The following is a 20,254-nucleotide window of genomic DNA, read 5'->3' as shown; positions in this document are numbered from 1 at the left end:
AGTTTTTCTTAAGCCGGAGCACACTGTACGATTTAAAAAGGTCCTTTACGACTGTACGAGCTGTAAAGGTAAAGCTGTACGACTGTAGAGGTCTAAAAACTATATAAATACTGTTCGTTTTCTCACACAAACCGCTCGTTTCGTGTCTTAGGCCATCAGTGTGTACTTACATTCACGAGTCATTAAATCATGTTTAATTTGGACTTCTCTGTGCATGCTCTTTGAGGTGGACCCCCTAAAACTCCATTATATGACTGAAAGACAACAACGGTTTGACCGAAAAATGTCCAAATTGAAAATACTGTGGAAACAAAGACGCCTACATCTCGGATGCCCTTGAGGTAAGCTAAAACATATCAAAAATTAATTTCAAAGTGAACTATCCCTTTAAATCACCATCCAGCAGATTCCAGTCTAACCACAGTGTAGGGCTGATCCCTGGGATTAAAGAGTCAGAAATGGAGACGGAGGTGTTTTAGTCAGTTGACTAATGATGACAGTGAGATTTGGGCTTGTGGACAGCTGTGGGTTGGGTCCAAAGACTTCCTCATGTTTTGCTTTAGCTTAAAGAGGCCTGTGGGTTTCAATTTCTCCAGAGTGGGATTATTTGACCATGTGCGGATCTCCACACTGAGCAGGGTGGAGCTGAATTCTGGCTCGGTTACATTATTGCGGCAGCAGACCGCTGTCACTCTGTAATGAGATCTGCGTCACAGGCTTACACTTTTAATGGATTTACTGCATAGTAACGTTTGTAGTCTATTCATTATGCATTATTTTAGTCTCTTATTTTTCCAGTTCTTTCTAGAAAATGTATCATGAATACACTCAAGTGAACAACCTTAAGCATTTGTTTAGGTGAATAAGTTAATAACAATTTACTTAATACATTTACTTGGAAAGGGTGCAAAACAATCCTGAAAAACATGCATCATCATTTTTATAAAAATATAAAACACCACAACGGCTTTCAATAAGAAATGTTACTTGAGCACCAATTCTGCATATTAGAATGATTTCTGAAAGGTCATGTGACACTGAAGATATTTTAAAAATTCAGCTTTGCAATCACAGGTATAAATTACATGTTAACTATTAAAATATAAAAATTATTTTTAAAGCTGCAGCCCGGCATTTTTTCCTCTATGTCGCCATCTCTGTTCGAAATCTGCAATTGCAGTCATTCGCGGAATTATCAACTTTATGTGAGTTGTACTTCAACACCCTCGACATGGCACAGCGAGGATGAACACAATGTTTCAGGAGACATATTATTCCTTTAGAAATATGACCAACATAATAATTTTCACCGGAAAAAAATGGTTCTGAGATTGCAGTAAATCGCGCTGATTAAATCTAACAATCGTATGATGCAAAACCGTGCAAATTATACTGTGTTCTCAAATTGTTAATGTTAACAACGTAAGCATTGCATGAGTGCATGTAATGTCTATCCGATATGCATCCTTGTTTTCACATGGATCCGGTTGCGGTTAATAATAAAAAAATGTATATTAATTATAATAATTTTTCACAATAGTACACAATTTACTATATTTTTGATCAAATAAATGCAGTCTCGGTGCCCATAAAAGACATCTTTAATAAACATTTTAAAACATCTTACCGACCCCAAACATTTGAATGGTATATTTCATTTTAGACAATATATTAACTATGTGATTTAGGTGAGATTTACGTTATGGTATTAGAATCGTTTGCCTGCAGGGAATTATGTAACCAATGTGATGACATTCATCAATGTAAGATATCACAATGCAAAACAAATGATTCCCAAGTCCTGACAATTTTTTTCCTGCATTAGTTCCCATGCACTGCACACTCACATGAATATATTCGATCACCCCATGTGTTCGCACTTAGTTTTACACATCATTAAACACTTTTCTAACATGATAGGAAAATCAAGAATGGAGCCTTTTAACTTCTTTTTGCCCGTGCCTTAATGCAATCGCCATTCAGAGACCCTATGTTGGGCATCCTATTGATCAAGGAAGGCAGGAATTGAGTTTGGTGCAAATCAGTGCACAAGACAAACAGAGCATGAACCGACGGGCCACATTAGTGTAGGATGGCTCCTCTGTCTGCCAGGTGACAAGAGTTTACAAAGGCTGAAGTGAAGTGCTGAAGCACTTTACTAGAGGCTGAGTGAGTGGGAGTGCTTTTAAGAGCCTTGAATGAGGGGTCATTAGCACCTGAGTGACTTCATCAGATCAGACTGTACTGCAGGTTCCTATAGCCGCTGCATTAAGGAAGATGCATGTTTTAGTGCACACATGAGCAAACACAGCACAGGGTATGGCTCTTTTAGCCTGTTGACTAGCAGATTAGAACAGACCTTAACCAACACAATCTAATAGCGGCTTCTCTCGGCCTCTTGGCTGTTTGATGCATGCAATGAGCATGTGCAATGCTGGGTAAAATCATTACTGCAATCAAATTAGATTGCAGATTCGTCTCTATTAAGATTTGCAGTCAGTTGTGTGCTGATCAGCAATAAGGAAAATAGTGAGTCAATTAATTATAAAAATTAACAAGCCTCCAGAGACAATTAAAACATATGCGCCATGCAAAGGCAGCTACACATCTTACCCAACAGCATAGGAACAAACTCAAACATTTGTCCATTGAATTTAAAGTATTTGTGTGTTGGTGTGGGATTTAGGTTCACATGAAAAGCACCCTGAGGGAGTGTGTGGCCTCTTTTAAATGGCAGATGTGTCATTCCTAGTCTGACAGTGTCATATTGATAACAAGGACATGCTCCAAGGCCTGCGCTCAATGACGACATGCGAAGAAAAGCAGTGCTGAGGTCAGTGCTGGGGCAGATGAAATTTTGTGCCCAAATAAACAAGCATCTCCGTATCTACGCAAGAGAATCATTATGAGGGATCTGCTAATCAAAATATGGCATTGTCAGTCATTGGCACACCGCATCACTGATTTCATATTAGCAATAACTGTAAAATACAAACTGATAATGTCATAGTTATCATATTATCATCTTACAGAAATGACTCAACGTTCTAAACCTTCAGTAAATTCAGAGACTAAGTAATTATTTATGGTAAAATAGCACCATCCAGTGGCACTTATTTCATTATAAAACAAATATTACACAATCTTTTGAAAATGACATAAATGATTTAGTTAGGGATTAACATTATTATTTATTTAGCTATTAATAACTTAATATATAATGGATAAGGTTAATGATATACATCTTTGTTTTAAAACAAAATGACAGAACAATATAAGTTCTGTATTTAAACAATTTGCTCACTTTAAATGTATTTTATATTGATTATATTGGCATGCCTTGACTGAAGCCATAAAAAGTCATTGAAGTTCATTGAAAAGCACATCTAAGTGGGCTAAAATTCTTAATGTACATAAAGAAAGCTTTCAGCTTGCTTCCATTAAAGCCATTCTAATCCAAATATTGCATTATGGATTAAATAATGCATTATGGATCCACAATGCATCATTCACAATTATTATAGAGTTTCACAGTAACATTCACATCACATCATTATTTAAAAACTGAAATAGAACACATTAGACAATTATTAAAGTATAAAACCTAAAAGCTAAATATATGACAAATGTCGCCACATAGAAATGTTTGTATCGACTGTAAAATGTTAACTCATGAGCAGGAGCTAGCATGAGCTGCTTGTTGGTCAGATACTTGCAATCTATTCTTTTTCCAATCACAAGTCTGTTCATACAGGCATGATCTACATTTCCAGGCCTCCTCTATGTCCACCCCTTTGGGTTCCCTCTGGCCTGTCCAATAGGCCAGATAACCCTGAAGCTCTGCCCGTAGTTGGGCTTCATTGAAAGGAGCGACTCTGGTCCCAATGGGTCCACTAGAGCCTTGGTGATAGTATTCAAGCTGAAGCAGGTCAATGCATGGAAGATCAGAACATGACACAGTTATTAGTAAGGCATCAACCAGTTCCTCAAAGGTAGTCACCTGAACCCCAATGCTTTTAGCATGGGCCTGGACTCCCGCTCCAAGCACTTGAGTTGAACGCAGTTTAAGGTGATTTAATATATGGTCTTTCTTCACTTCCCCTTTCACCAGTCCATCAAATAGCAATTTATAGAGGCCCACCTAAATAACAGATGGACAGGTGCATTAGAGTGTGCATAAAGAAAAGGGAAGAAAAATCTGTGCCAAGTTCTTAGAAATGCGCTTTTCATATTCATGTTGGTTTCATATGATTTTGAGAGAAAAAATAAATAAATATATATATATATATATATATATTTTAATGGTAAAAAATAAGTTATAAATATTCATAATTCAATTATGAATTCAGTTTTGGGGAGTCAAACCACGTGATTTCTCTGGTTGCACCACATGACTTCGATTTAGCAGACATAATTTGTTCAAATATTTGTAACGGTTTTGGTAAATGATCCATTATCAGTGTTGTAAGCTGAAAATAAAACAAACTATTAAAAATATTTTTTGGTAATTGAAATTAGGCTGAAATAAAATAAATAAAATAAAATATGAAAAGTATAACATGCAAATTAGAAATGTAGAAAATTAGAAACTGAAATAAATACATTTAAGCTAAAGTACTAACTTGCATACTAAAACTGAAAAAAAACTAAATTAAAAAAAAAAAAAAAAATCACATAACCAAATGAATTGAATTTAAACCGGAAAAAGAGTAACTAACAATGTAAAAAATAAAAGCTAAAATATAAAGAAATACTATAATTGTGTATACATTCATACTACTACCATGAACCCGATTTTTTTTCTACTAAGAAATAATAATAAAGGATTACACCAAGCTATACTTAATATTTAATCTCTAGAATTTACTTCTTTCGTGAGGATTTTTTTCTATTGTTATGCTATTAGGAAATTTTTTTACTTTATAATTTTCAACAACAACAACAAAAAAAAAAACTTGCTCTTTATAGAAAATAGAACAATTTGTATTCAGGTCATTTTAATGTTGGGCTTTTCTTTGTAAATAAATTCATAGATTTTACAAATAAGCATCATTGACCCTCACTATATGCCCACATGTATATGGTAGTGGAAACACAATGAAGTCCAGGGAAAACAAGGCAGCTGTGCACAAAAGCACATTGTAATCATTAACTGCTGCATCATAATGACCTGTAATAAATAACTCCAACTCACCTGTAAGCAGTTAACTTTATCTTGTGCAGAACTAGGCATGGAGTTGTGTTTGCGTGTCTTAAGCTCATTTAGGACTAGCTCCCCCTTCTGGTTGTACATCAGTTCATCAATGACCCCCATGAAAAAAACACCTTCCAGCACACCAAACACAGGGAACTCTCGCACACGCTCCCCTGAAATAAGAATGTTTGAGATTTAAATGTTTAAACTTCATCCAAGTATCAAAACAATACCTAAAATTATTTCTACACTGTCAACACACCTGTTTCCAACCGTGAAATCATGTGTAACATGTTGAGAAGTTTGATGGCTTCTGCATCCTCTCTAGTCCGGATATCAATGGGGACAACGTTCTGTATCTCCAGTTCTGGAGATGAAAGGCATGGATAGAATTACTCAATATGCATGATAATACACAACGTATTGAAAGCCAATGCAGTTTATTACATCACCTCTTGATAAATGTATTTCTGCTCCGGTTTGAACCTCAGACCGTTGCAGGTCTTTTCTTTTGAGATGTGGCTTCAAAAGACTGTAGACAGTCTTCATCTCACACCAAGACTGGTCACACAGGAGAGTCACACTCAGATGCCGCTTGAGGAAGCGTTGCATTGGGCTGAGGCTATTTTCATGGAGGCTCTTTCTCTTTAAACCCCTTGCATCATCAGTTTTTACGGCTTCTTGCCCCAAAGTCTCTTTGTTATGGCTGAAAAGTAGAAGAGCATTATGTTATTATGTGACAACAGCAAAAAAAACATGTTGCAGAATGACGTGGGTTGCATGTTGGCACACAATATCTAGAAACAATTTTTCTCTAAGCATCACACAAGAGACTTACTTGTACACTGATGAAGTGGGTGTTATGGGGCTGTTAAAGTCCACTGAGTGTTCACAATTAGTTTCTCTACTGAGAGGACGATGGGGATCTAAAAAGACATAGAGAAAAAAATACTGTTTACGTGTATAAAACCTAACAACAACATGATAGTTATATCTTATTTTTCTTTCAGTGGAAAGAAACAGATATTATACAAACAAATGAACACAAAGAAAAAAAACCCAAACGATCGCAAAAAATTATCCAAATTACACATTTTTGGGGCTCCCAAGAGAATTTAACAATATTTTACCGATGGTTTGTTGCTCGCAAGGGATGTTGAGAAATTCTGAGTCGCTAATGTTATCCCACTCATCGAGCAGTTGTTGTGATCCAGAAGCATCCATCTGAAAACGAAATTAAAGTAACTCCCAGCTCATTCTAATCGAAACATCTTTACACCAATATTGCAGAAACTGCTATAAAATAAACACGCCATTAGTTCTTAGAATTGTTATAGATGTTTTACATTATATTCGGGTTAGTTGCATACGACATACAAGTAGGAAGTATCCCAAGTTAACATCCCGCCCCCTCAACATCAACAAATGCATTCGATTGGCTGGCTCTGGCTACTGCTCCATGTAGCCCCACCCATTTCTTTACGTTTCGCCAGAAACATATCCGATTGGATTTCAGTGCCAAATGCGTCTTCTAATGAAAACCGATAAAAACCTTTCTTTTACTCTCCATGATAGAAACAACAGACGTTTTTCTTACTTTTTGTGTCTTTAGTGTAAGCAAAGAAGAACAGTATTAAATGGAAAATAAACCATTATAAAATTATACGGTTGCCACGAAGAATCGTTTATTAGCGTAACAACAGTGAGCCACGGAAGGGATGGCGTTTTTGACGACCCATAGTCATGGTCGAGTATTTAAAAGGTTATGGTTAACACGGTTAACGTGGTTTAACGTCGATGTAATACGTTGTTTTAGCGTACCTTTTGCTTAAATGAGGAGCTGGGGGACGCCGGAAAAATAGACATTTTACTCATTAGGCTGCTTCATTAAAAACGTGACATTTAGACGTTTTCTTCGGCGTGGATCCAGGCAAATGAATCCTTTTCACCTTGAAAATATTATTATATATTTTTTTGCATTTAAAATAATAGAACATTTCTCAGTGATCGTAAATAAAACAAAATTCCATTTTTCTCGGTTTAATGAAAACCTGACATCTACACATTTTCCAAAGAAGACTATTTAGGCTGCTTCATTAAAAATGTGACATTTAGACGTTTTTTTCGGCGTGGATCGAGGCAAATGAATCCTTTTCACCTTGGAAAATAATAAATGTTTTTTGCATTTTAAATAATAGACCATTTCTCAGTGATAGTCAATAAAACAAAATTCAATTGTTCCCGGTTTAATGAAAACCAATAGGTTGTGATGGTAAGTTTCAGTTTAAGTGTAAGTTTCACGTTTGAGGGGGTCAGTTGTTGACAAACTGACACTTCAAATATACGACCGAAGTTTTAAAGAAAACAATTTCCCAAGAAACATAACTGGATAATTACATGCCAGGTCATAAAACAGGACATTGTGTTAACTTACTTGTACAGTTTCAAGAGGATTAACTCTTCAACAACACAAGATGAATCACCTATCGACCAGAATCAAAAGTCTAACACTTGAGTGCATGAGAAAGCTGGAGAACAGTCCTGGAGATCATACATGCTCACAGAAGACCAGAAAAAAAGTTTTTAAAAAAATAAAATAATAATAATAATAAAAAAAGGGAGTAGTCAACACAAAAATGAAATGGTATTTTTGGTTGAGCACAGCCAGGCCCAACCAACCTAAAAAGACGTTCATGAGGCAGTCCCAAATCATGTGCTAACCCTCAAGTTGTTCTAAACCTGAGTTTCTTGACCACAAAAGAAGATATTTTGAAGAGTGTTGGCAAGTCATTTTTTGGGGGGGGTAATCCCTTCAACACCTGACCTCTAATACTTACTTTCACCTCTAGGGGGCTCTCGGGTACAACAAATGAGAAGATCACTAGTTACACTACTAACTTGTATTTGAAGGGTCTTGTTTTCTAGCATGATGCAAACATTAAGGAAAATGCACATTACAATAAAAACCAACATGTCACTTTAAATAATGAATTTATTTCATTTTAGGAGTTAATATCCATCTTAATGTAAATATGAATAAAATCAGAGTTAAAATAATTGTACACAGCACAACTACAGATTTTAAAGCCAGCACATTTTGTGCTACTCACTTAATCAATGACTGTGCACAGAAAAAAGGGAAATAAAACAAGAAATAAATAGAGAATAAAAAAAAATTAAGTGCTGTTATTTACATTATAATTTATTTCAAACTCTAGTCTTCATATACCTCAGTCTGCAGTATCAAGCATGATTGAGCTCATTTATAATGTGACCTCACTTGTAATTTTTCCTTCATGAGTAGCAATACAGAGAACAACTTACTAAAACCAAGCCGGGCTGTGGAAGTTAGCTAGCCTTTTACGTAAAGAAAATATGGTTAACGACTTAAGTGTGGCTACAGTAGTAAAAATATGCAGGTTAGTTGATATTCTGATGGATTTAATGTTTCAGCTCAGACATAACCCTTATGCAAGACACCCTAAAATATCCTTCTTTTTTTCCTGTTTTTAGGCCCTGATTTATTCATTTTTCTAGATCTCAGTGAAATGTGAATCACATGAAACATATGGTGTGTGGCAGCTCTAACTTTGTAACCCAACCCTAAAATACTCCATTTTGTTATTCTAAAACATAATTAATGGTGTGCAAAATCAGTTTTCACCTGGTCTACTAAATGTGTGTCCTAGTCAGAACATCAAATCTAACCTTTCAAACCAGTGATGGTCCAATATCAGAAAATCTTAAACTTTAATCTCACTATTAAATAAATCAACCACATTTCTACATACAATTAAACCCATTGGTGTACACTACCACTAAACACTGAAAACCATCCAAACCTGCTTCTAACCTTAAAACAATGGTTAAACCTAACCAAACCTTAAACAACACAGTTGCTTTCCCTTCTCCAGCCTTGAACTCACTAACTGCACTTCTGTTTTGGGAACCCCTTTCCAACTGGCAACAATTTCAGTCAGAGTTTCCTTTTTCCCCCCTCTTGGGACTCAATGAATGCAGGCGGTGGTTTATAATTGGGACATATGGGCGTAATGTCAGGCACATATGCCAGTGTGTCTTTCAAAGACCAGCCTTGCAATCAGAGGCCTGCAGCTCAACAGCAGAGAAGAAGCGCTTGGTCAACTTGTGCCCGTCGTAATTGAGCTGGGTGGTGTAGAAGGTCCGGGTGTGTTTGGGGTACACTATGGTGGTGCTCTGGTAACGCTGCACCCGCTGACGGGGCTGGAACTCCAACTGGGTCTTGTAATGTCTCCAGGTGCTCTGAGGCAGGGCCAACACTGTCTGGCTGCACATCTCCAGACCCAAACCCTTGGGCTGCAGGGTCACGTCCTGGATGAAGTGTCGATCGGAATCATAACGTACAGACGATGTGTATCTGTAAAAACACATGTAACAAGTTAGAACTGCATTATATGAATTGCACCAGAGCAACTTGCCTTAAAAAAAAAATGAAAAGAAAAAAACATCACCTTATTTCTTTTAGTGGCAGAGGATCAAGTTCAATTCCTTCTCCGTAGGACAATGCATGCAGTTGGCGATTATTAGGAACCTGTATAAAAAGAATAATATTTCTTAATATTTAATAGAATCAATTTTTTTATATTAGACTACTTTGGGACAGGTAAACAATGTATGCAATATATTTTTCTATAATTTACACACATAAAAAGCATGTTTGTTAATCGAAAAGAAGCTGAAATGTACATTTTAGATTAAAAAAAAAAAACTTAACCATTTGAAGTAATTTTTGAAGTAATAAATGTCTTGGCATAGCCTGAAGGAATCATACCACAGCTGTCCTTCTGCTCTCGTCTTCAGTAACCGGGGTTCCAGCCCCGGTGCCCTGCAGTAACCAGACGCTCGGGCTCGGGCTCGGACTCGGACTCGGAGGCAGACCGGAGTCAGGACTGTCCAGCGGCCGATCAGCTTTAAAATTCATACCCAGCGGATCGTCGTCAGACACATTCCGCAAGTTCAGTCTTCCCACCATTGCTTTTTTAAGTTGCTCAACACTTGCGGGCAGGTTCCACAAGCTCTCCTAACAATGCAATTAAATCGAATTATGTGCAAAATAGTTTTTCTCTGTTGATCTTGCGGGCAGCTCTGTCTAAAAGAGATCCGAGCGGTTCGTATAAAGTAAACCAGCTGTGCGATGCCGTGGTCCCGTGGACTATCAGTCGATAATCCGTTTCGTGGCTCTGGCTCACTGCTCCCGTTTCCTCCGAGACTTTGAAACGCAGATCTGAAGAAGCTGCAAATGTGTTTGTTGTCGCCAAGTTTAAATGGGTTTATAAAAACTGAGAGCAAAATGGAAACTTCGCTCCTGAGCGCATTCAGTCAGGGGGTCATTGCCGGGGAAGTGAACGCAAGTTTACCCGCTTGTCAGCCTGCCTGCATTCAAAATTGTCCACACTCAAAGAAGTTCATTGTTTTACAAGCGCCTGCAAGAGAGGAGACGCCTTCAAAACTGCCTCCCACTGATGATTGGAGTGACAATTAGAGAGTCAGGAGGAGGCCCTTGCTTTTAACAGAGGCCAACTTCAGAATCAAGCTTAACAAATCCATTGAAATCTATCTATCCATTGATATCTATCTCTCGATCTATCTATCTACACACACCTCAGTTCATCCATCCATCAATCAAACACACAGACAATATCAGACAACTATTTGCTCATCCATCTACTCTTCCAAACTATAATCTTAAATCTATATATCTGTTCATCCATCATACAGAAAATGACAAAAACAAATTTGTCAAAGCCAATAATCAACAGATTTTTATTAACAAGAATTTCTATCTGCAGTTGACCTTAAAAAGATGTTGTAATATTCACAGAAGGCAGGAATGTTTTCATTAAAGCAATCAACAGCAGAAATAGTTGCAAATATTATTACAATAACCTCACACATCACAATAGCCCATCCAACACATGAATCATACTTTCATTGCACACATTTTAGCTTTGATATACACTGCTGCTGAGGTATTTTAACAAATACAAAGCCATGTGCAGAGAAAAAAAAATACATAAAGGAGATTGTGATGAAATGATGATGAAAAGTACAGTAAACCGATTCAGGAGTTCATATAATCATCTATTAAAAGGACTATAAAATAATTCATGTCAAACAATGGACAAAAACAAATACTATCTTTCCAAAAGTGAACAGTAGATTAAGTAAAGTAGAATAATGTATCCACATTTCTGCATTCCATCTGCATTCCAATCTCCCATGAACTATTATTGTTCGCAGAGAAAATATCACTAGCATGGGAAAACATTCTTCAGTTCTTACAGCTCCTGCAGGGTAAAAACATCTACAATGCGAGTGTTTCTTTCTTTTCACCCCAACCTGGGAAATTATTTTAAAAGTCAATATAACTGGTTTATCATTTCAGAGGAGACAGGAGATCCCAAGCTCCTCCATTGTGGAGTACCTGAGACCTGAAATCTCACTCCTCTTCTCCGCAGGCACCTTTACTCAGAGCAAAAGCTATATTACACACAGCCGTTTACTCTTATAGTGAGGGGACAATTATAAAAACATTGGTTTTAAATCATTTTGATGTTTTAAACCCCAGGGCAGAAGACTTTGTGCCAGAATAGCAGCAGGTTTCTTTTCTGGGCCACACTGCCCTCTGTTTTGCTTTAAGTGCAAGCATATTTCAGAGAAATGTGCAAAGTAAATGACACTGTGGGTATTAGTGTTGTAAATTGGAGCCAAAAATGGGGGGGGGGGGGGGGGGGGTCGCTGGGAAAATGACTCATTCATGCCAGTAATGTGTTGAGGTTCAGGAAAAGACTTGAATCATAAGGCCTATAGTAATGCAAGTCATGAAAGCCTCAAAGTTAAACAGTGATCTGTAACCGAACATAAATGCATACAAAAGACATAGCAGTACTATTTACATCCCATTTTAAGCATGATATAACTTGAGCGGAGACATGTTGTCAGGCCATGCACAAAAGAGAGCGCTCACATCAGTATATTGATGGGAATAAAGTTCCTGCTAATTTACTGAATTCTCTTTTTAATGAGCTTTTCCAGTTTGCGGATACGGGAAGACTCTTGTTCAGGGGTGGGGGCACTGAAGGACAATGATGGGCCACCGTCTGGTCCTGAGGGCGGAGTGGGCAACCTCTGTCTGAAAAGCTCCAGCATGGTGCTCTGCTCACTCCGTTTCAGACCCTAAAGATTTAGGGGTAAAATAGACCAATCAATTTCAAAGATCTTTTCGATCATTTGTGATTATTGTGTTTTTATTATTCTTATTCTCTAATGAATCAATTAGAGATATTTGTGAACCAGTTATTTTAAAAGATCTGATACTCAATACTAATAGATTCATTCGCTCATAAATAGGAAATTAACTACATGAGAAATTACCCCTAAAGGAACATTTAAAGTCATTTTTGTGTTAAATGAGAAAATCATCAAATAGACATTACAAAAAAATTGCATTAGAACATTTTTTTTTTTGATTCAACAAGGAATTTATTAGACTGCAATTACAATTGCATAAATAATGGAATGAGATCAATGGGTATTTTACATTTGCACTCGTTACTCCAGTTATATTCTAACTAGATCATATTATATAAATATGAGAATAACTCATGCAAGGACATTTCTGTCCCAATATCTAGGATTTTAGGGCATTATATCTGCATTCTAAGCAATATCACACAGTGAGTTGTTGCCCTGCTTCACGTTCGTCACCAATCAGAGTGGATATGGTAAATACGGCGGAGTGGATATGGTAAATGCATTAATCATTTGAACACAATTCTTTCCATTACCAATTAATTAAATTGGTTAGGGGGGGTCTCCTGTTCTATTAGTGGTCAGATTTTATGAAATATGAGGAAGTTTTCCCTGAAGCAAATAAAACAGACTCACCTTCATATCTAGTATCTTCTGGAAAGTCTCAGGGTTGCTGTCAGCAAGGAGCTTGATGTAGTTGTCCACAAAGACCACAGATGGTTCGTGAGGGGCCATGACCACCTGAGAGGTGAAAGAAAAAAGAAAAAGAAAAAGTCAGCTAAACTACAACTGGGTTTTCTGAACACATGACACTCTAAGAGCAGGAGACAACATAATACAGTGAGCTCATAGATAAAGTGCTTGAAGTATCTATTTAAGGATACTTTAACAGCATAATTACGCTATGCTTGAACAAAGCTGAATCAGCCTCACCGGTAATTTTTTTGTGGGGTATAATTAGAGACTATCAATTGAGCAGTAAAAAAATAGGTTAAATGGAGTACAGGCCTGCATTGTGAATCTGTTTCTTTTCCCTCCAAGTTTGGGAGATTTTTTTTAATTGGATATCTTGTGACTAACAGGGCAGAAAACACATGGCTGACAGATACACCTAGGGGGAGGGGGGGGGGGATATCTTAATCAGCATCCTGTGCAACATTTCCCTTTATACAATACCCATTATTCTTTCTCTTTACTCTCCATACCTGAAGGGATACGATATGCGGATAAGGGTCAAAACAAAGCGGGATCATCTTGAATTCTGAACGTTCCTTCCTTACCACAGGACCATCCTGGAGACAGGCCAAGGATAAGCCTCGAGAAGGCTTGTTGTAGTTACCTCATAAATGAGAAAGAAAGAATAGAGAGCACGAAAGAGAAAACGCGAGGAAGGGGATAAAGTCTGCCTTTCCATTCATTTCCAAAAACAGCCACAATGGGGGGTGGGGGTGAGACAGGCAAGAAGACTGTGGAAAACAGCCACGTCTCACAGGCAGCAGCAGCATGCTTGGCTTGCGCTACCTCCTTCAGCTTCACATCTCTCTGAGGTTTGGGCCCTAGGATGGGCAGGAACTCATTCCCAGCCAAGAAAAGAGAGAAAAAGTGAAGACATCTTTAACAGATTACTCTCCACGTTTACCCTGTAATGAGCATCATGTGGACAGCCAAGCCACCACCAGCAATGAAGGTCCTATTTCACCCATGAATCGCTTAAACGGTGTCACACTTCACTGATGTAATTCATCAACGATTAAGAAAGAACGACGACAAAGTGAGACTGAGGTGGCAAACGATTGTGCCATTGTTTCACTAAGCAAACAATACCAGCCACTGATTCGCCTGGCCAAATGGCAGAGCCCCTTATGCTTAAGGAGCATACTGAAGTATGAATGACTCCTCCAAGAATCGCAGAGCAAAATGCTGCTGATGAAGATGGAAGTAATTACCTGAGAGGCACCTGGGGTCCAACAAAGCCAATCATTAAACGCCAAACAGACTTTAAAGACCCACCGTATGCAAGTCAAGATCAAGGCCAGGTTTCATACGCAGACCTTGGAATTTCAATTAATGAAGGTCATGTGTTCATCAATATTTATCCAGTGTATTGTCTAATCTGGCTGGAGATGGAAAGATACAAACTCAGCTGTTGCAGGGATAGTTTCCCGAAAATAAAAATTCTGTCATCAATTAGTCACCATTGTCATTTCAAACCCATAAGACTTTTGTTCATGTTCAAAACAAAGTTATTACAAAGTATTATATTTTGAATTAACTTAAACTCCATTGAAAGTTAATTCTTCCAAAAATGTAAATTCAAAAAGTTCTTAAAACCATTGAATAAATAAAAAGCGGTTTAATCAAAGGCTTCTGAAGAGACACGATCGCTTTATGATGAACAGATTTTACTTGGGCTTTTATTCAAATATAAATATTGATCAACGCACATACATAGAGCTCGTCAAATATGATGAACGGAAGCTCAAACGTACTTGTGTCAAGAAAGTATGGGTCAGCCTTTTTTTTTATCTATTTATTTAATCAAAAATATCTTTGAGTTTTTAAGTCGTAAAGGTTTGAAACAACATAAGGGTGTGTAAATGACAGAATTTTCATTTTTGGGTAAACTATCCCTTTTTATGTAGCCCATGTTTTCTTATAGCATTTTTTCCTCTTTTGTAAATGCTCTTTGCACGATCTTGCAAAATTAGAGCTAAACTTAGTATGAACATTAGGTGAATAAAGGCTGAATTCCAGGCAGTTAAAAGACCAGGAGCAGGAAAGCCCCGGAGAACCTCATAAAAGCCTGTGGAGCATGAGTGGGGCTGAAGATAAGGGTCATGGAGAAGAAGGTGGGTCTGGAGACCAGGGAAAGGAAGATTCACTAAGGCACATGCTATCCTCTCCTCCTGTTGTATTTCATAGTACAACACAGAGCTCATACACTCAACCAGAACATCGGCCAACACCATGATATTAATGGGGGCATATCATGGGAAACACGATTTTCCTTACACTTCTTAGTATCCGTTGAAAAACTAATGTTTGCAACTAAATCGGTAAACCCTCTTAGACCATTTTTTGTAAACCAAGGTACAAGAATGGGCCAGAAATCATTGTGCCTGCCAACCTTTAAAAATGACTACATTCATCCCTCCACTTTTTGGGAGATAATCATAAGATCTTTGAGAGGTTTAAGGCCTGTTCAGATTAAGAGCGAAAGTTTGCCGATAAAACATTTTAATTTGACGGCTGTTTGCATCTGTTCATCCATCAATGTGACCGATTTTTACAGCAGGGTGTTGTGAAATCTTTTCCATTCCATTGTGAGGAAAACTGGCCAACCAATAGGATTTGTGCTTCTGGTCATGTACCTGGAGGGGGCATAAAACTACAACTTGGTCGTAGCAATTATTGTGCTAATTGACAGTGAATAGCAGAAGAACTGTCAAGATGGTGAAATTTTCATTTAGAAGTTTTGGTGTGAACAGGCTTTTAAACAGCTTGAATGCAGCTGTCACTAAAGCAAAATAGGGACAATCAACAAGTTTGTTCTGATCACATCAAATTCACTTTCAAATCCATGTTTCTCTCTTAATAATTATAATAACTCCCAACCTTTAAAAATGACTAAAACAACAAGTTGAAAAGGAGAAAAAAGTTTGAACCCCACTGTATGTTACAAGTCTATATGTACATACAAGTAGAGATCTATGAGTGAAGAATATTAAACTGTGGACTGCTAAGGCTGCAGGCACAAAAGCCAAGGCATGTGAGCACTTCCTGTCTCTCAGAGAGAGCTCATTAAACCAGACGTGCACAGCTTAGTAAATAACTCCAACCGAGCGCTGCACCACACGGAGCTTTATGAGCAGCTGATCATTAAAGACTTTCCTGTATTGAGCTTCTCATCAGGGAGGCCTGTTTAAAAAAGAATTGGGTGAAAGCTGAGCGATTTCTCAAATGTTTAAGGGTCGTGAATGCACATAAGGTTCCCACCTTGAGGATCATCTCCGCTCGAGTCATTCCTTTAACCACTATTTTGGTGTAGCTGGCCGGGGCTTTACGGACCACCTGAGAGCCAATGGAAGGGAGGTCTAGAAGAACGGTCTTGAGGGAATGCGTGTCCAGGAGTAGCTGTTAAGAAGACAAAGAAGAAAAAAAAAAAAAGAAAACATTTGAACTTGGTCAGGTCTATGAAAGCCATAAATCCCAATGTCTGAATCTCCTCATACCTGTTCTGCTCCAACCATGCTGATTGGTTTACACCTGAATAGGTGGTTGATGAACTTTGGAATGAAGGAGCTGAAACAAATGGGTAGAAAGTACAATTAGCAGAGGTTTACCAAAAGCCTGTGTTATGAAAGAGTCTTTGCTGCACTGATTAGTGAGTGGTTGCGGTACTGACTTGGTGAACTTAATGCAGAACTGCGTGAAGTATTTCCGGGTGGAGGCCAGGTTGTCTCTAATGATGGGCACATTTTGTTTGATGTGCATGATTACAGAGGTCACGTACGGGCTTTGGTCTCCCACATGTTCCACACTCTGCCATGGCATCTGTACAAACATAGACAAAATCAACTTCAAGTCTAGTATAAATATCCTAAAGACACTGTTTAGGAAAGCAATGTTGTTGTTGTTGTTAACCAAAACTTAAAAAATGGAAATAAAGCTGAAATAAAATTAGATTTATAAACCTAAAAATTACTGAAGTGAAAATCAAAGTTGAGTAGAAAAAGAATGCAACAGCACAAACCAAATTTACTCAATGAAAACTGAAAATATTAAAAATGTGCATAAATACTATGATAGTATAAAAATACTAAATTGACACAAAAATATTAAATAAATAAAATAAATATAAAACCAAAATAATTTTTTGTTTTTTTGTTTTTACAGTTTAATTTTAACCTTCAAATGGTCTTCGTTTCCTGTTTACACTTCTGGGCTTCGGGGTCTTTACGACCCCAACAATTGATTAATTGTACAAAAAAAAATACATTTTTAATCATACAAATAATATATAATTTTTTTGTTTACTTCTCATCTATTCATTAATGCTGTGTTTTTGGAGATACTCCAAATACTTTTGTATCCATATAACACAATTCCTCAACTACACCATTAGCTTGCATTTGAAATATTATTTTTTTATGATACATTGCATTTATGCTCTAAACATAAACACATGAAGGAAATATATTTAGTTTTTTTCACATTTCCCATTTATTTCAATGTGGGGTCATATTGACCCCGAAGAACCGAATCAAGCCCAGTTTTTTGTGAGTGTAATGTATAGATAGATAATGTATGAAAAGTCACAAAATCCCGATTTAGGGCTACATGAGTGTTAGATAACGGTCAAGATAAAAATAGGGGTACAATAAGTAGGTTTGGGGGGGTTATATCAGCCGATAACTGCTACGATATCAGTATAGTACCTTGCTCATAGCTGTAAGGGCTGGATCACATGCAGCATCCAGGTCCTGCACCAAAAGCTGGATACTGTTTGAGATAACCCTGCCAAACAAAGAGATTTATGGGAACATTACTTAACAACTATTAATTAATTTCTTAAAAAATAATAATAAAAAAAATCTGTTTTTATTTAGTGGTTAGGGAGGGTCAAGTTACGTGCTAAAGGTGTCCATCTCCCCAGTTAAGTTGATTCTCTCCATCAATGACTTGTCCACCTTTTCCTTGAGCTTCTCCTCCAGCTGTGGAGTGGACATGAATGATATAAGACATCTTGTTTTATAAGATATAAAACCCCTATATTTATGATATGTTAATTGATGTATGTGTGTTGGTCACCTGCTGTGTGGTAGCCAGGCAGTATTCGGCTGTGCTTAGGATGCTGCAAATGAGACAAAGCTCTTCCATGGTGAACTTGGCCGCTTCTGATCCCTCTTTCTCCTTCAGCAGGCTGCTGATGGTCAGACCACCACTATTGGTGCTGGTCCTGCACGCAAACAAGCACAAAGATGGTTACCAAAGAACCCGAACTCAACCCTCCAGCCCACCCCGCTGAAAGACACAAAAGAAAGACTGCATGGAAACCACAAGACAGCTTCTCCAAAACAAAGATCCCTTTTGAAACTCCCAAAGACAATACGGGGTAAACCACACAAGGCGACGGGTGGGGATTTTTCTTCTTTTGAAAAGCGGCAACAAGAAACCCCACAAATGCGACCACACAGAAAAGTCCACTCTCTCTCCTCTCAAGCATCACCACAGCATAAACACCCCGAATAAAAGCCCCAGCAACTGGGCGGAATTCTACCATAACAAGGGAGAAGGACCAAATAGAAAGTTATGTGAGAAAGTCAGGTGGCTCAACTCACTTGGGTAGGTTTCCAGAGAGGATCTTCCAGGCATACTCGCGCAGATACTTCTGGAAGATGGTGCTCAGAGCAATCATGGGTTCTCCGGTGCTCAGTTGCGAGCACTGCACCATACACTTCTTGTAGTACACGAAGAGATCTGCACAGCTGGGAAGCACAGCACCTCCCTCATCTGTACCTGATTTAGGGGGACCCTGTGCCCGAAAATCAGCAACAAAGCGGTCGATCAGCTCTCCGAGATTTCTAAGACAAAAAACAAAAACATCAATGGCACTAGGCCCAGACATTATCTACATTTCCTCCACTGCATAAATCTGTGGAATGGATTTAAACATCGCAACATATGTTAAACAGAAAACTAATTAGAGTCTTGCATATTTTGTTTTTTATTAATTTGCATTTTTTTATTTATTTTATTAAAAATACCAGGATGGTTGAAGATCTACATGTTTTGAATGTTTTCAGTACTGCTTAGTTTCAATGTCAAAACAAATTAAATAAAATTTATCCAAGGTGAAATTTTTTGGGGTATTGGGGTGACCAATCTGATCTCTGTTTTGTTGGGGGGAAAAGTACTAAATATTAAAAAAGAAATAAAATAAAATATTTGCAAGGAGGATCTCCTTAATATTTGTTATTTGGGGGGGACAAAGTCTATGATGGATGCTATGTGTTGGAAAAAACTACTAAATAAAAAAATAAAATAAAGTAAAAAATCTTGGTAACTGAAAAGTTAAATTAGCAAAAACATTTAATATAATAAAAAAGCAACCTGCACCACATATCTGACTATGAATGAAATCATAATGTGTTAAACTTTCTTTGAACAGCGATGTATTGTAAGGTCAGTAAGGAGGCCATCTCTCTCAGCACGGAGTAATCAGATAGATGCTGACCCCAAGAGAAGAATGTGGACAATCTCATGCCAGACAGGTCAGTGTGAACTGGTATAATGAAAGCCATTGTTAGCAGAAAGGTCATTCTGCTTTAGGCAGTGCCAGCAGAGTGTTACATGGGCCAGAGAAGGGCCTGTACAAGAAGTCCTTTTCCCGGGAGCACCGTGGGTGAGAGGGAGAGAGAGGGTAAGTGGGGACGAGAACGAGAACAGCCGAATAAAGCCATTTTCAGGTTGTCTGCAGCATCAGTGGTTACCAGCTAATGGAAACCATTTTTGCCTCAGTGGTGAGGTGGAGAGAGTCAAACAAGAGAACTACTGAAAGGGGGTGTACAAGAGAGAAACGATCACAAACCAAATGAATGGGCTTATTGCCATTTGGCTTGTCTGACATGATTGTGCACAACATTCACTCACTTATCCTGCGACTCGATGTAAACGTAGAGATGAGGCTCAAAGCACTTGGACACAATGCCGTGGAAGGGGTTGTCTGGAGCCTTGGGCTTCTTTGGCTGTGAACAGCAACACATTACT

At 37.9% G+C, this 20,254-nt stretch overlaps 3 protein-coding genes across 5 annotated transcripts in view; all 3 read right to left on the bottom strand.

Moving 5' to 3' along the window:
• Positions 1-1,583: 1,583 nt before the first annotated feature.
• On the bottom strand, positions 1,584-6,622 carry exo5 (exonuclease 5). Of its 2 annotated transcripts, none has more exons than XM_089121216.1 (7): positions 6,572-6,622; positions 6,325-6,418; positions 6,033-6,120; positions 5,647-5,900; positions 5,457-5,561; positions 5,195-5,367; positions 1,584-4,141 (listed from the first exon to the last, which is right to left on the bottom strand). In XM_089121216.1, exons 1-7 carry the CDS (start codon positions 6,611-6,613, stop codon positions 3,671-3,673), a joined length of 1,227 nt encoding a protein of 408 aa, XP_088977342.1. In that variant the 5' UTR covers positions 6,614-6,622; the 3' UTR covers positions 1,584-3,670. The 2 variants fall into 2 exon arrangements, with proteins under 2 accessions (XP_088977342.1, XP_088977343.1); XM_089121217.1 differs by having other exon boundaries at positions 6,541-6,606.
• A 2,089-nt stretch (positions 6,623-8,711) lies between these two features.
• On the bottom strand, positions 8,712-10,656 carry rflnb (refilin B). Its single transcript, XM_039670463.2, has 3 exons — positions 10,005-10,656; positions 9,685-9,764; positions 8,712-9,590 (listed from the first exon to the last, which is right to left on the bottom strand). Exons 1-3 carry the CDS (start codon positions 10,203-10,205, stop codon positions 9,275-9,277), a joined length of 597 nt encoding a protein of 198 aa, XP_039526397.1. The 5' UTR covers positions 10,206-10,656; the 3' UTR covers positions 8,712-9,274.
• A 312-nt stretch (positions 10,657-10,968) lies between these two features.
• Positions 10,969-20,254, bottom strand: part of vps53 (VPS53 subunit of GARP complex) — a 22,510-nt gene continuing 13,224 nt past the window's right edge. For both annotated transcript variants that reach the window (XM_039670892.2, XM_039670891.2), the window contains exons 13-22: positions 20,138-20,232; positions 18,826-19,068; positions 18,296-18,443; positions 18,116-18,198; positions 17,923-18,001; positions 16,890-17,038; positions 16,717-16,786; positions 16,481-16,618; positions 13,121-13,225; positions 10,969-12,409 (exon numbers count right to left, since the gene is read on the bottom strand). In XM_039670892.2, the coding sequence (XP_039526826.1) occupies positions 12,236-12,409; positions 13,121-13,225; positions 16,481-16,618; positions 16,717-16,786; positions 16,890-17,038; positions 17,923-18,001; positions 18,116-18,198; positions 18,296-18,443; positions 18,826-19,068; positions 20,138-20,232 (1,284 nt within the window). In that variant the 3' untranslated portion in view covers positions 10,969-12,235. The remainder of the gene's footprint in view (positions 12,410-13,120; positions 13,226-16,480; positions 16,619-16,716; positions 16,787-16,889; positions 17,039-17,922; positions 18,002-18,115; positions 18,199-18,295; positions 18,444-18,825; positions 19,069-20,137; positions 20,233-20,254) is intronic.

This window comes from Pimephales promelas, chromosome 16 (genome assembly GCF_988280905.1).
Source record: "Pimephales promelas chromosome 16, fPimPro1.hap1.1, whole genome shotgun sequence".
Taxonomy (NCBI): domain Eukaryota; kingdom Metazoa; phylum Chordata; class Actinopteri; order Cypriniformes; family Leuciscidae; genus Pimephales; species Pimephales promelas.
The sequence above is the reverse complement of the archived record's forward strand: the minus strand, read 5'-3'. Positions and strand labels throughout refer to the sequence as shown.

What these genes read in the sequence shown, in the direction of transcription:
- exo5 (XM_089121216.1), bottom strand. Translation starts at nt 6,613, where the DNA reads ATGTTGAGGGGGCGGGATGTTAACTTGGGATACTTCCTACTT. An exon ending in TTGCGAGCAACAAACCATCG is followed by an intron (nt 6,121 to 6,324) that starts GTAAAATATTGT and finishes ATGTCTTTTTAG; the next exon opens with ATCCCCATCGTCCTCTCAGT. An exon ending in CCCACTTCATCAGTGTACAA is followed by an intron (nt 5,901 to 6,032) that starts GTAAGTCTCTTG and finishes TCTACTTTTCAG; the next exon opens with CCATAACAAAGAGACTTTGG.
- rflnb (XM_039670463.2), bottom strand. Translation starts at nt 10,205, where the DNA reads ATGGTGGGAAGACTGAACTTGCGGAATGTGTCTGACGACGATCCGCTG. An exon ending in AGAGCAGAAGGACAGCTGTG is followed by an intron (nt 9,765 to 10,004) that starts GTATGATTCCTT and finishes CTTTTTATACAG; the next exon opens with GTTCCTAATAATCGCCAACT. An exon ending in CTGCCACTAAAAGAAATAAG is followed by an intron (nt 9,591 to 9,684) that starts GTGATGTTTTTT and finishes GTGTTTTTACAG; the next exon opens with ATACACATCGTCTGTACGTT.